This window comes from Pan troglodytes, chromosome 6 (assembly GCF_028858775.2).
Source record: "Pan troglodytes isolate AG18354 chromosome 6, NHGRI_mPanTro3-v2.0_pri, whole genome shotgun sequence".
NCBI classification, from domain to species: Eukaryota; Metazoa; Chordata; class Mammalia; order Primates; family Hominidae; genus Pan; species Pan troglodytes.
Window position 1 is genome coordinate 118,928,260 of NC_072404.2, and position 12,988 is coordinate 118,941,247.

Below are 12,988 nucleotides of genomic sequence, written 5' to 3' on the forward strand. Positions count from 1 at the left end.
TCCTTGCTTGGAACACTCCTACCCTTACACTTTACCTGGTTAACTTGTATTCAACCTTCATATCTTACCTCAATTATCCTTTTTTCAAGAAAGCATTCCTTGGCCTTCTTGACCAGGTCACATCACCCTATGATACAGAAACTTAGAGCATCATATACCTGTTCTCCATCACTTATCACAGTTGAATTTTATATTTACTCCTGTGATTATTGGTGATTTCTGGCCAATACTCCTCTCCTACCAAATTAAAAGCTCCTTGAGTCAGGGATCAGTTCAGCTCCCTCATAGGCCTAGCACATAATTAAACAGTTAAAAATATTTGTTTAATGAGTGACTGAATGAATAATTGCTACTGATGACTAGTGACCATTTTAGTTTGGTGAATGGTTTGACGTCAATTTGTGACCAGCCAACCTCAGCTGACACTCACTAGTACTGTGCCAACAATACTGGGATCCTAGCCTTATGGTCATGTGTTGAGTAGACAAGGCTGCAGTTGTGACATGGTCACAGTCATTCCTAACCCTTACTGAGCACATGTCTTTAAGTTGTCAGCATCACGTTTCTTTATAGCGAAGAGCTACAAACTGAAATCCTCAATTCTGGCCTGCTGGACCACATAAACATTGACATTTCAATACGTTTCCAGATAACAGAGACAGTGATTTTAATTTAAAACAAGGAAACACCATATTTACCAAGTAACTGAATGTAAAAGTAGATGTAGTATAGATATGTTTACTCATGTTTGAAACAAGTAACTCTGAGACTGGCATATTGTTCTAATGATCTTTGGCATATGGCAGAGAAGTGAGTCTGGCTTGGGCTCCCTCCATGCACATTTCTTTTTGAATTACCCAAAGGGCCTTGTTACAAGGCAGTGTCACCTTTAAGACAATTGTACATGAGCCTTGAGGGTAATATAATAAACAAACTGCTTATTTTCAGTACAGAACAGGGGGAAATGGATGCTCATCAGATTTTTCAAATAACATTTGAAAGGGTCAAAATTCTTGTGGGTATGTACAAGAGACAATTAAAAGATAGATTAAAGGATGAGAAATAATTACTTTTCTTGAGTAAAAGACTCAAGGGCATAATGACTAGCTGGAGTAAATCTTAGAATGTCGCTTATTTGCAAAATGTGACTGAGTAGCTGGGTAATAATTCATAGAATTCATAAAGACTTAAAAGACTGTTGCCTTAATGGAGTTTTTTTTCTATTTTACTTATTAAGATCGCTTTAATAATTCATGCATGGCAACACCTTTAATGAGCAACAAAATCTCACGTATCTCATTTAAACTTGGCAACTCTGCTGACAGTTAATATAGTCTCGTACCTCTGAGCCAGCAATTGTAAAGCAGCCCTAGGCTGTTACTAACTGAAACCATCCCATTTATGATAATCCTAAGAAAAGTTATGCCCTAGATGAATGGTTGAATTTTATGGTCATTTGCTAGGAAAATTTATTCATTCTTCATTTGTGGGAAGATGACAAAACAATAATGAGCCCAAACTATAACTCCTGTTCCACACACTGGATTGGTTGCTTTGCTTCTTTCTTAATGCAGCAACTGAAAACCATTTTCTTGGAGGAAATAGGAGTTTCTATCAAGATGTTAAAGCTTTCCTATAATTAGCACCTAGTTTAGATGGTGAAAGAGAGAGTGTCATGTAACACTATTCCACTAGGCAAAGCTAATTCTCTGCTTTACTCAAACAGGAGTGGAAATGCACAGATAATTTAGATTTAACTTCTTTATCAGAATTTACTAGGCAATTTTATTTACTTTAATTTTTAATTTTTTTTTTTGAGACAAGGTCTGGCTCTGACACCCAAGCTGGAGTGCAGTGGCATGATCATAGCTCACTGCATTCTCAAACTCCTGGGCTCTAGTGATCCTCCTGCCACAGCCTCCTGAGTGGCTGGGACTGCAGGTAGGTACCACCATGCCTGGCTAATTTTTTAATTTTTTTTGTAGAGATGGGGTCTCGCTGTTGTTTCCCAGGCTGGTCTTGAACTCCTGGTCTCAAGTGATCCTTCCGTACCAGGCAATTTTATTAAGCCCTGATCCCTTTCCATAGAGACAAGAATGAAAGGTTTTTCACATAAAAGAATGCTTCAGGTGATAATTCTCAAGATAATGTCCATAATAAAATTTTAAAAGCAGACATAATTTAAAGGTACATTTATTTGCTACATTCATTTATAGGACATCACTCACTCCTATATTTACAGCAGTCTCACTAGCAGAAAACAGACTCTGTTTCAGTCTATTCTGTATCCAATGGGCCTATTTTAAATGACTTGTCTGGGCATCTCTGAATTAAGTTGGAGAAGCCAAGTGATGCAGCCACTGTTTTCTTTTGTAGTTCATTCTTTAAAAATATTAGAGTTAAAAGTCAGTAAAGGCCTGGCTTTTGGGAAAACATGGAATAATGCCACGATAAAAACTGGTTTCTATTTTACTCATTAAGACAGCCTTAATAATTCATACATGGCAATACCATTAGCAATTAACAAAACCCTCACATATCTCATTAAACTTGACATGCCAAATTTTATCACATTTGGGCTCACTATACGTAGAAGCATGTGGTGAACATGTAGAAGCATTCTTACCTGGTATAAGGAGGGAGAGGCAGAGTGATTCTGGTCCACTTGTTGAAAGTGTCTGACACCAGGATCCGCTGCAGATGATAGCGACTGCATTCCACATTGGTAGGCAGACAGTCCCTTACCAATGGGTGCCATGACAATCCAAGATCTACTGAGTATTCCAATTCAATTGCTGAAACAGGAAACATTATTTTGGATATAAGCATATATCTGCAGACCCAGGAACCATAATTGTTTATCACATTTGTGTATGTTTTAGTTTCATTCAAATGTCAGTTTGATTTTTTCTCTATACTTATATTTCCTGCTTTGAAATGCTTCCTAGTTTAATTTTTCTCTCTGTATATTACTAGCTATTATTTTTAAATTTCCATGTTGAAATAACTTTTAAGGGGATATGATCAAGTGAAACATAAAGTAAATGTTTGTGAATCATATTTTATAATGAGAAGCTTTTGGAACAATCATCATGACAAAAGTATTGCTTCACATACAGTTACATTATTTGAGTAACTGCATATAATTGATAAGATATATTTGTAATTTAATATTATAGTGATAGAATATATATCACAAACATCATTTAAATGGTATATCATTTCATATAGTATAATACTTAAAAATTAATATAGTTTATTTAATGGTTAACATACGAATAAGGAACATATTATATATTTTAATAATTAGTGTTCAAACGGTTAATAAATTGAGCAGACTTCTCCAATTTTGACCATTTTATAGGAATCCTGACCAACTAATGTCAATTTTGACCCTGGTATGGGTGAAACTTCTTAGAAATTGTAAACTCTCTTTTGCTTATATATCTTGCTCTGCTGTGTTATAGAATATATATAAAATATGGAAATCCAAGGGGTTTAAGGAGGGAGTTGAAGGCCATGGAATATGTGCCAATGCATGCCATCAGGTTGTGGGTCTAAAGAAAGATATTTATTTCTTTCCTTTTCTTCTTCTGGAACATTCAACCCATACCCCCTTTTATTTCTCTCTCCCTATTCACTTTATAAGCTGCCTAAGTCCCTACCTCCCTTCCGAAATTGCTTTCTCTAAGGCTGTGGTTCTCAGTCTTGGCTGCACACTGAAATCACCTGGATAACTTTAGAAATGACTGATTCCTGAGTCTCCCTACCAGAGATTCTGATTGAACTCTTTTGGGGCATGGCCAAGGCGTCAGGAGCTTTAAAGCTTCCCAGGTGATTCTCCCGTGCAGCCAGTGTGAGACCACACACTGCCCTAAGATTTCTAGGTAAATACAATGGCCTGGTCTCAGTCTTCATTGTGCTTGCCTCCTAACAGCATTGGACATTATTGATTACTCCCTGATTCTTGAAATGTTCTTTTATTTTGAGTGACATCATTCTGAGTCTCCTGTCTTTTATTCTGACTCCTTTGCAAGTTTGCCCAGCTATGGGCATTCTTCCAGACCCTGTTTCTGGCCATCTATTCTACAAGTACACTCTTGATTCAGTGATCACCTCTGTGCCCCAAATTTCCTGGTTTTACACCTCAAAATAGAGTTGTGTCTACTGAGCCTGGCATGTGCTGGATGCTGGGTGCGCTGTGATGAGCAGTATAGACACAGTTCCAGCTTTCTATACTGTATGTCATCTTCACTAAAGGATATCTTCACTTAGAAGTCCTTTCACTTGCATTAAGAAAAACTCACCATTTTCCATCATTAACAAACATCTCCTCTTAACTACCACATTTTATCAACAGCAATACTTTTACACTGGTTTTCTGGGTCCAAAATTTAGAAGTTATTTTAGCCTTTGGTATCAGAGGTTGTTAAGAAAAAACACAATTTAGAAGTTATTTTAGAAATTTTACTTTTCTGTCTCCTTTACCCTCTATGTTCAACTCAGTCCTGAGATCTGCTGATTTTTTTTGCATTATCTCATATCAATTTTATCTATTCCATGTCTCTTCATGCCACATAGTGCAACTCTACATTGCTTCCTACAGATGTGACCACTGTGGTTTCTTTACTGGAATTCTTCTGTACCCACCTTCATTGGCTCTGGAGCTAATCTTTGTGAAACACATCATGTCACCCCTCTGCACTTGTACTCTCTTGTTCATGACCTTACCAAGCACAAATCCCCACGCCTGCTTCTTAAGGCCCTTCTTAATTTGTTGCCAACTCCACTCAGCCACTTTCCTCTTTCATATTATCATTCATTTTAACCTTTCTCAGGAGGCTGCACCAGCCTGTATAGAAAGTACAAGTGACTGGGCTTACGAGGGCAAAATTTTAGTCCTGGTGCTGTGCTGCAGGTTGACCATGTGATAACTTACTTCTTTGGGCTCTCCTCTACTTTCTATGTGAAGAAGGGAGTAAGAGTCTAGACTGTTTTCAAAATCACCACACTGTACTCTTCTCCACTAGATGCAGACCAAGACCTGTTGAGGCTGGTCTGCTCTCAGTTTTAGGAGAACCCCACGTCAGCTTCTTTGCTTCTGCTGACAGCCTAGTTTGGGGGCCCTTTCTTTTCCATCCACCCTTAAAATCTACTTCAACCATCAAGGTCCACTTAAGACTTAGCTCCTTTGTGAAATGTTCCCTAACTTCTTAGATTGGCCAACCATTGGTCATCTCTTGCTCCTTTGAGTTCTCATTACATTTTGTATCAGCACCACTCCGTGGAACACTTGATTTACTGGACCTTCTTTGAGGTATCCCATCAGGTAGTCTGTATCTACTGAAGACAGGGTGTGCACCTTCTACTTTTCTGTCTTCTCTTTTCCAAGTTCCATCCCCACTGACTAATCTAATCTTGACTGACTGTGTCTGAGGTAGAAAGAGTATCTCTGGCATTCCTCCTAAAGTATGTCTATTACGTTCAGACTAATGAGAATATTAAAAATTGTGAATTCTGTAGGACCTTGAAAATAACCAAATTCCTCAAATTTCTGCCTCCCCTCTACCCAGAATCTAAAACTGAACGGGGACCTTGTGAACATTCTAGTTTTTGTCTGTTGGAAGAAGAGTTATATGGGGATGTGAAAGACCAGGAGACCCAGAATCCTGACAGGTCTGTAAGTTCAGGTAGAGAGTCCAAGTGTGCAATGATGCCAGCTTTTATCTCTCCTACGATGGGTCTGTGTGAGTGCATGGTATGTGTGAGTATACACATGCACATACTCATTCTAGGGGGTGCAAATTGGTCACAATGAGGGTGGCCTGGAATGTGCTATGATCCACGGTGGCAAAAAATATAGGCAAAATGGGAACAACAAAATGTCATCATTTGGGGGGATATAGAGAGGAGACAATAACTGGTTTAATCTAATGCCCCAAGAATTTAAATCTGTGAATATATATATTAATAAGCCATGTATATATGAATAAATCATATTGCTTATTCCTCGCATTCTCTATGTGATGAGAGTCCTTACTGGAAAAATACTGCAAGTGTATCCTTTATTCTGCAAGTCTAATACTATAAAACCTGGATTTACAAATTATTACTGTTTAGGTTATTTACTTTATAAAATAAGTCTTCATGTACATATGCTTAAAAAATAAGCTTACATTCTATTGCTTTCAAAAATCAACTTTTAAAACTCAGTTTATTAATACATGCAGTATTTTCAAGAATACAGTGTGGTTTGACTCAAAGTGCACTTGTGTTTTACTTACAGATCTATCAGAGAGGCAGAGTAGTCCTATGACAGAGGCAGCCACAGAAGCTCATGCACACATGCCTGTCCCTCTATCTGGAGACGGCATACTCACCATAACAAGAGTCTGTGACTGAGCAGGAGGCAGCAAAGTCTATCTGTAGGAAGGAATCCTCATTCACGGCAACGTCTGTGCTGACCACGTAACGGGTGCTGGCCTTTTCAATGAAGACCAGGGCATCACCAGTAGAGCCACACACGGGCATCTTGGTGCCTCCTGGGTGAAGCAGCCATTTCCTACTATCAAGGGTTGTGAAATCATCTTCCAAGACCGTATTACCAGAAATATTTCCTCCAATAAGAATCTGAAATGTATTTTTTAAAAATCCCAAATTTTCCATTTAGTTTTAAGAAATGGAAAGTTCTGCCTTTTTCGTTTGTTTGTTTGTTTGTTTTGATCTGTCGGCCTGCTCAGAACTGGCACTGGACAGCCAGCAGAATGTGAGGGGCCTTTCAGAATGCTCTTGTTTATGTCTGCTTGCCCATCTGGCAAGAAACTACACAAAACAAATCAAATGATTGACAAAACCATTCACAGCCTACATTGGCCAAACTGTGCCTTTGGAAACGACATATACCCAAGCTGGGAAGCAAAATTTGGCTTATGTGTGATTATTTTCCATGTAAAATTTCTATTTAAGGACAGTTGTACCCTAAGGCATTTCAATTCCAATTCTTTGCGTGAACTCTATGGTTTGTTAACAGGTTCTTTGAGTTCTATTTGATATACATTTTATTATGTATAAAGATCCTTTGGAGCAGTCTATAAGGATGTGGGGGAGATTGATTTATTTTTTTCTTCAAAGGCTAGAAAGAGGATTTGGGAACTACTGCATGTGGCACCAATGCTAATTTGCACATTTTCCTTTTCAGAGAATTATAACCTTGTATCACGCTTGATAAAGTCCCTCTATCCATATGGCAGAATCCTCTATGAGCAGGACCTAGTCCTTCTGTTATGTTGTTTATTTTTATAAGCTTAGGCAACTGAAGGAATAGAGAATGAAAGGAAGCTAAATGCCATATCTAATCTAGCTGCGTGCCCTTGGGCAAGTCACTCAACTGTCAGTTCTGGGTTTCATCTACTGAGCAAGCAGGTTGAACTAAATGCCTTCTAAGGCCACATTCAGCTCAAGTGACGACAATTAAAATAGTTAATCCTGAAGGGACTGACCTGATCGATAACCCAGGGGCTGTAGAAGTGCCCATTCTCAGACGGTTGCCACCAGCGAAGGCGAGTAGAACCAGAACGGGCTTTCAAGGGTATCTCCAGGGCAATGTACCTGCCCACATTGCTGGAATTGCTGAAAAGGAACTCCTGAAGAAGACTCCACGAGAGGCCACCGTTGAGAGAATACTGTAGGAGCACGGGTTGGCTCCTGGGGTCAGGAACGCCTTTACCACATCCCAGTCTCATGAAGAACTGCACAAATCTGACATTTGTAAACGTTACTGAAGACTTTCACTTCCAAAAGAAATCCACATGCTTAACAACAGACAAGCACATGGGGTAATGCAGGGGAACGAAAGGCCTCAATAAATATGGCGATTTAATGAGTGTCCAAAGCAATCACTTCAAAGTCTGATTTCCCTTTTTAATCAGAAAGGGAGTTAATTAAATGTGAAGTCTGAAAAAAGGCAATTCTGCACCCATATTTGTGTCTAGTGACTCTCCTCAGAGGAGAGCCTGAGGGACCTGAGTGTTCCCCACACCCTTTGGCTCTTCTATAAAAAGATGGGAGGAATCTAAAGGCGGTTTGAGTGTGGGAGTGTGTGTTGTCATCTATTTAAGATAAGTGTAACTCCTTAAACTTTGAAACTGAAAGTTTGAAACGGGAAGAATGTAATTAATGTAGTTTATGCCATATAACTGGCAGATTATTTCTTCTAAGGTTTCACCAGTCGTTTTTCAGATCTCATATTATTGGCTTTGGGAGGCACATTTAAATTCACCAGTTGTAGCACCTCTTTGTGAAAGGCCAGGCATCTTTTGGAAGAGGTATGTCAAGCCTGGGCCTCTTTTCTCTCTTTTGTGCTGGGGCAGGGAGCATGAGTGTGGGGTGGTGGTGGTGGTGGCTGTGCCAGGCTCTGACTGTTGCTGGGTCTGGGGATGGATGATACTGGCCACTGAGAATGGTGGCAGCCGGCCATTGGCAGCGTTCCCAGCTGGCAGGGAGGTGGACAGAGTGGCAGCAACCAGCTGGGGTGCCAATGAAAACTAGCTCACATGTTATCTTTGGCAGGCAAGCTGCTGCTTTCTGGTCTGGCCACGATGCTAGCTGGTAATGCAGAATAAATTTCATGTGTAACCCAACACACATACCCACTAATGTATGCATGCTGGACATAGGAAATATATTAAGATGTATAATAAAAATATTATCAGTACCATATGTAAAATCATTCATTCCTCATGAGTTCCCTTCCCCACCCCATTCATTTATCTCATGACCCTGAAAAAATTGGGATTTTACATGGAGCACACTCAGGTCAATATATGCAAATCCTACACAGCATGCTACTGAGATGAGCTAAATAATGGAGCTTTTAACATTGGAGTAATGAAAACATACATGGTTGGGTCTAGTGACATTTACATTTGTAAAAACAACAATCATTTACAGAGAAATACTTTTAGTATATTGTCTACTTGTATTGAGAAAATCTTTATATTAACTTAGTGATAGATAAACCATGAGACAATTACTTATTTGGCAACACCTAATAATTTCTAAATTAGAGAACTCAGCTAATAAAAATCTGAAATAAGGAACATCAAATTAAACTATATGCATTAAAGTGGGATAATGATAAAATATTGTTTTTATAACTGTGTAATTATTTCACAGAACTGTATTTTCTATGAAGTGTGATCAAATTTATGATCAATAAATGAAGTATTTAGGAAAAAGAAGGGGTAAAAATGTTAAGATGTATTTTAAGATACTCTGAAATATCTCAAAAGACAAAAACATGGTTTCTTTGTTCACTTGCAAAATTAGGTCAGGGTTCCATTTTACACATGTTAAACCATCTTTTTTATCTTCCTTGTTAAGTTTTCGGCTCATCAAATGATCAAGGGATACACATCTTGACAGGACATAATCCTCTGAGCCAGTTTAAAATGTTTGTTTCTGAGTGACTGTGTTCAATTTAGAAAATGACTGCTTAGAATTTGTGAGTGAATCATTGGAAAGATGCTTATAAAGAATAAGGCTGCCCTTCAAATGTTTTTAACTTAAATTGCTGGCGGAGATAAAACTAATTATGAATAATTTGAAGATGTACTGCATTTCAACTAAGCTTTCTACTAAGCATGGTATAAGTGTAAATAATTTCTACATAGTGCAAGTGCTAATGAAAAGTATGTTATACAGAAAGATAAAGAAGACACAATATTTTATTGAAGTTAAAGTAAATTAAACATTGTTACTTCCTAATCTCAATCTTATAAAATATCAGATGTTAATTTTTGCCTGTTTAGGTATGTTTCCTTTCTGATTAAGTTATTGAATAATCTCTTTCAATTTTAGAATAGAAATTATGTAACTTGTGTCTTCCTGAAAGCTTTGATAAAGAGAGAAGTTCAGTATTTACAATGGAAGGCCTTGTCCTTGAAATCGCTCTGCTTCTTTCTGATTTGATTATGTTCTGCTATTATACATTACGATGTGGTTTTTTTCAACAGCATCTAAAAATGATTACCTAGCATGTGATAAATCCAGGTCTCGTGTCATCAACATGCGCAAGCCATCTTCATTGAAAAAGAGGTTGTTTCCACTAGAAAGGATTCCACACTTTCGAGATGGTTTCCCACCACTCATTAATAAGAATCTATCCGATTCTAGCTGACCTGAAAAAATTGGAAAATATGGTTTACCTATGACCCCAACTATAGTGAGTTGTATTTTTAAAAGGAGTATGGTAAATGCATTATGTAGTTTCAAAATATGAAGTCATAAATATTAAAGTCATGTTTTAGGATAAGAGGTCTTTTCAACATTTCAGCTTGTTTGAATTGTTTAGCCTTGGCTGGAATAATTTAAAGATTCTTGTGATAGGAGGAGGGGGTATTTTCTTGAGTATCTATGGTCCAGCTAGATGGATCCCTCCTTTCGGCTTGTTCACACTGAAAAAAAGGACACTGGTTAGTCAGAGAGTAGTTCAGGCCATCAGGAAGGTGGGGGCTGTGTAGCCTTTCCACCAGCCTCTCTACTGTGTCCTTTCTAATGTAAGGATAGTATCAGGCAGGGACAACAAAATATTTAAAAAAACAGTTTAGTGGGAGAAATTTCAATACCATTTATTATTGCCTATTAAATAACATCTTTAAGGCTGGGTGCAGTGGCTCACACCTGTAATCACAGCACTTTGGGAGGCCGAGGCAGGTGGATCACCTGAGGTCAGGAGTTCGAGACCAGCCCGGCCAACATGACAAAACCCTGTCTCTACTAAAAATACAAAAATTAGCTAGGTGTGGTGGCAGGTGCCTGTCATCTCGGCTACTCGGAAGGCTGAGGCAGGAGAATTGCTTGAACCCGGGAGGCGGAGGTGGCAGTTAGCCGAAGATTGTGCCACTTCACTCCAGCCTGGGTGAAAGAGCAAAACTCCATCTCAAAAAATAAATAAAATAAAATACTGTCTTTAAAAACCAGCTCTTAAATCTGTTCAGATACTCCGATTTAGTTTATTTATTTTTTCATTGTGGTAAAATACACATCACATAAGATTTACCATTTTAACCACGTCAAAGTAAACAATTCAGTGGCATATAGTTGATACACTCTGTTGTGCAGCCATCACTACTACCTAGTTCCAGAACTTTTTCATGAGCCCGAAAGGAAACCCTGTACCCGTTAAACTGTCACTGTCCCCTCATTTCCCCCTCCTCCAACACTGACAAATGATAATCTGCTTTCTGTCTTTATGAATTTACTTATTCTGAATATTTCATAAAGACAGATTGACATAATACGTGGCTTTTTGTGTCTGGCTTCTTTCATTTAGCATGTTTTTGAGTTTCATCTATGTTGTAGCATGTATCAGTATTTCATTCCTTTTTATGGCTGAGTAATGTTCCACTGTATGGATATACTTAGATCTAGTTTTAAAATGTATTGTAAAACCATAAATATAACAATTTTACAAAAACTGAGCAAAAAGAAAGAAAATCTTTTTTTTTTTTTTTTTTGAGATGGAGTCTCGCTCTGTTGCCCAGGCTAGAGTGCAGTGGTGTGATCTCGGCTCACTGCAAACTCCGCCTCTCAGGTTCAAGCGAATCACCTCCCAAGTAGCTGGGATTACAAGTGCCTGCCAGCGTGCCCGGCTTTTTTGTATTTTTAGTAGAGATGGGGTTTCACCATGTTGGCCAGGCTGGTCTCGAATTCCCGACCTCGTGATCCACCTGCCTCAGCCTCCCAAAGTGCTGGGATTACAGGCATGAGCCACTGCACCAGGCCGAAAGAAAATCTTTTAATCCCACTACCCTAATATAGATGGCTATTATACTTAAGACTTTCTTTTATGGAGGTGTTTTTCCACAGTTTGATCAAAGTGCATATATAATTTAAATGCTTTTTTCTAATCATTACATTACATGCATTTTACTATGTTGTAACATTGTCTTCACACATAATGATACTGAATTCTAGGTGTAAAACTAAACTATAGAAAGTGATGAGAGGCTATTTAAGCAGTTTGTGGTAAAGCAGTAACAGGAATTTATATTTCTGGAAACCCTTCCATCCAAGATTAAGTCTCTATAGATATATTCTAAAATTGTCATTAGGCAGAAATTACATGTGGTAGAAAAAGTTGTGAACACAGCCTTAGTTTTTCTCAATAAACGTCTTGTAGCATGTATCAGTATTTTACTCACTGACCATTGTTTCCAAAATGGAACTCTATAAATTCAGAACTAAATGAATTCTTGGATGTTCACAACTGAAATAATAATGAGATATTAGAATTAAACTTAATGATTAGTTATCTACCAAAAATTGTGTTTAACATATAAGTTCTTTCACAAGACTACACAGAATTTGTAAGAAAAGACTACCTTCAAAATCATCTTTGAGAAAATCAGGATTTTTGGTGCTTATTTTACAGGTTGGACCTGAGTAGCCAGGGTCACATATACATTTGGTTCCATTGATACAGCTCCCCTGTCCATTACACATCTCCTCACACTGGGGACCGATGTAGACATTATCAATGGCCCATGTCACTGGCTGAGAGCCGGCAGGGTAAAATCCCTGGTACCATCTGAAACGGACAGATCTGGAAAAGAGGACAAGTCTTTCAAAAGCTAATCAACAGAGCAATATACCTTCAAAGTAAGCACATCTGATCAATGAACAATGGGAAGCTTCTACCTATGCTCAACACCCAAGAAATAGAAAACGTTTGCCATTTCAGGAACAAAACTCCATTCCTCAATCTCCAGGATTTTGCCAATAAAGTTCTTGTTTCTTGTAAGCTTTTCCTAATCCTATCAGAATGTCAATGTTTCACTTGATCTTCCCATCTTTTTCCATATTGACTTCCTTGGTGCAGATTTCTCCATCCTTACTATTTTTTTTTTTTTTTTTTGAGACAGAGTCTCACTCTGTCCCCCAGGCTGGAGTGCAGTGGCACAATCTTGGCTCACTGCAACCTCCATCT

General features: G+C 38.2%; 1 protein-coding gene across 2 annotated transcripts in view; it reads right to left on the reverse strand.

Annotated features, from left to right (window-relative positions):
* Positions 1 to 12,988, reverse strand: part of RELN (reelin) — a 522,571-nt gene that overhangs the window by 66,660 nt on the left and 442,923 nt on the right. For both annotated transcript variants that reach the window (XM_003318728.5, XM_054656222.2), the window contains exons 42-46: positions 12,384 to 12,604; positions 10,031 to 10,178; positions 7,500 to 7,758; positions 6,381 to 6,630; positions 2,627 to 2,795 (exon numbers count right to left, since the gene is read on the reverse strand). In XM_003318728.5, the coding sequence (XP_003318776.2) occupies positions 2,627 to 2,795; positions 6,381 to 6,630; positions 7,500 to 7,758; positions 10,031 to 10,178; positions 12,384 to 12,604 (1,047 nt within the window). The remainder of the gene's footprint in view (positions 1 to 2,626; positions 2,796 to 6,380; positions 6,631 to 7,499; positions 7,759 to 10,030; positions 10,179 to 12,383; positions 12,605 to 12,988) is intronic.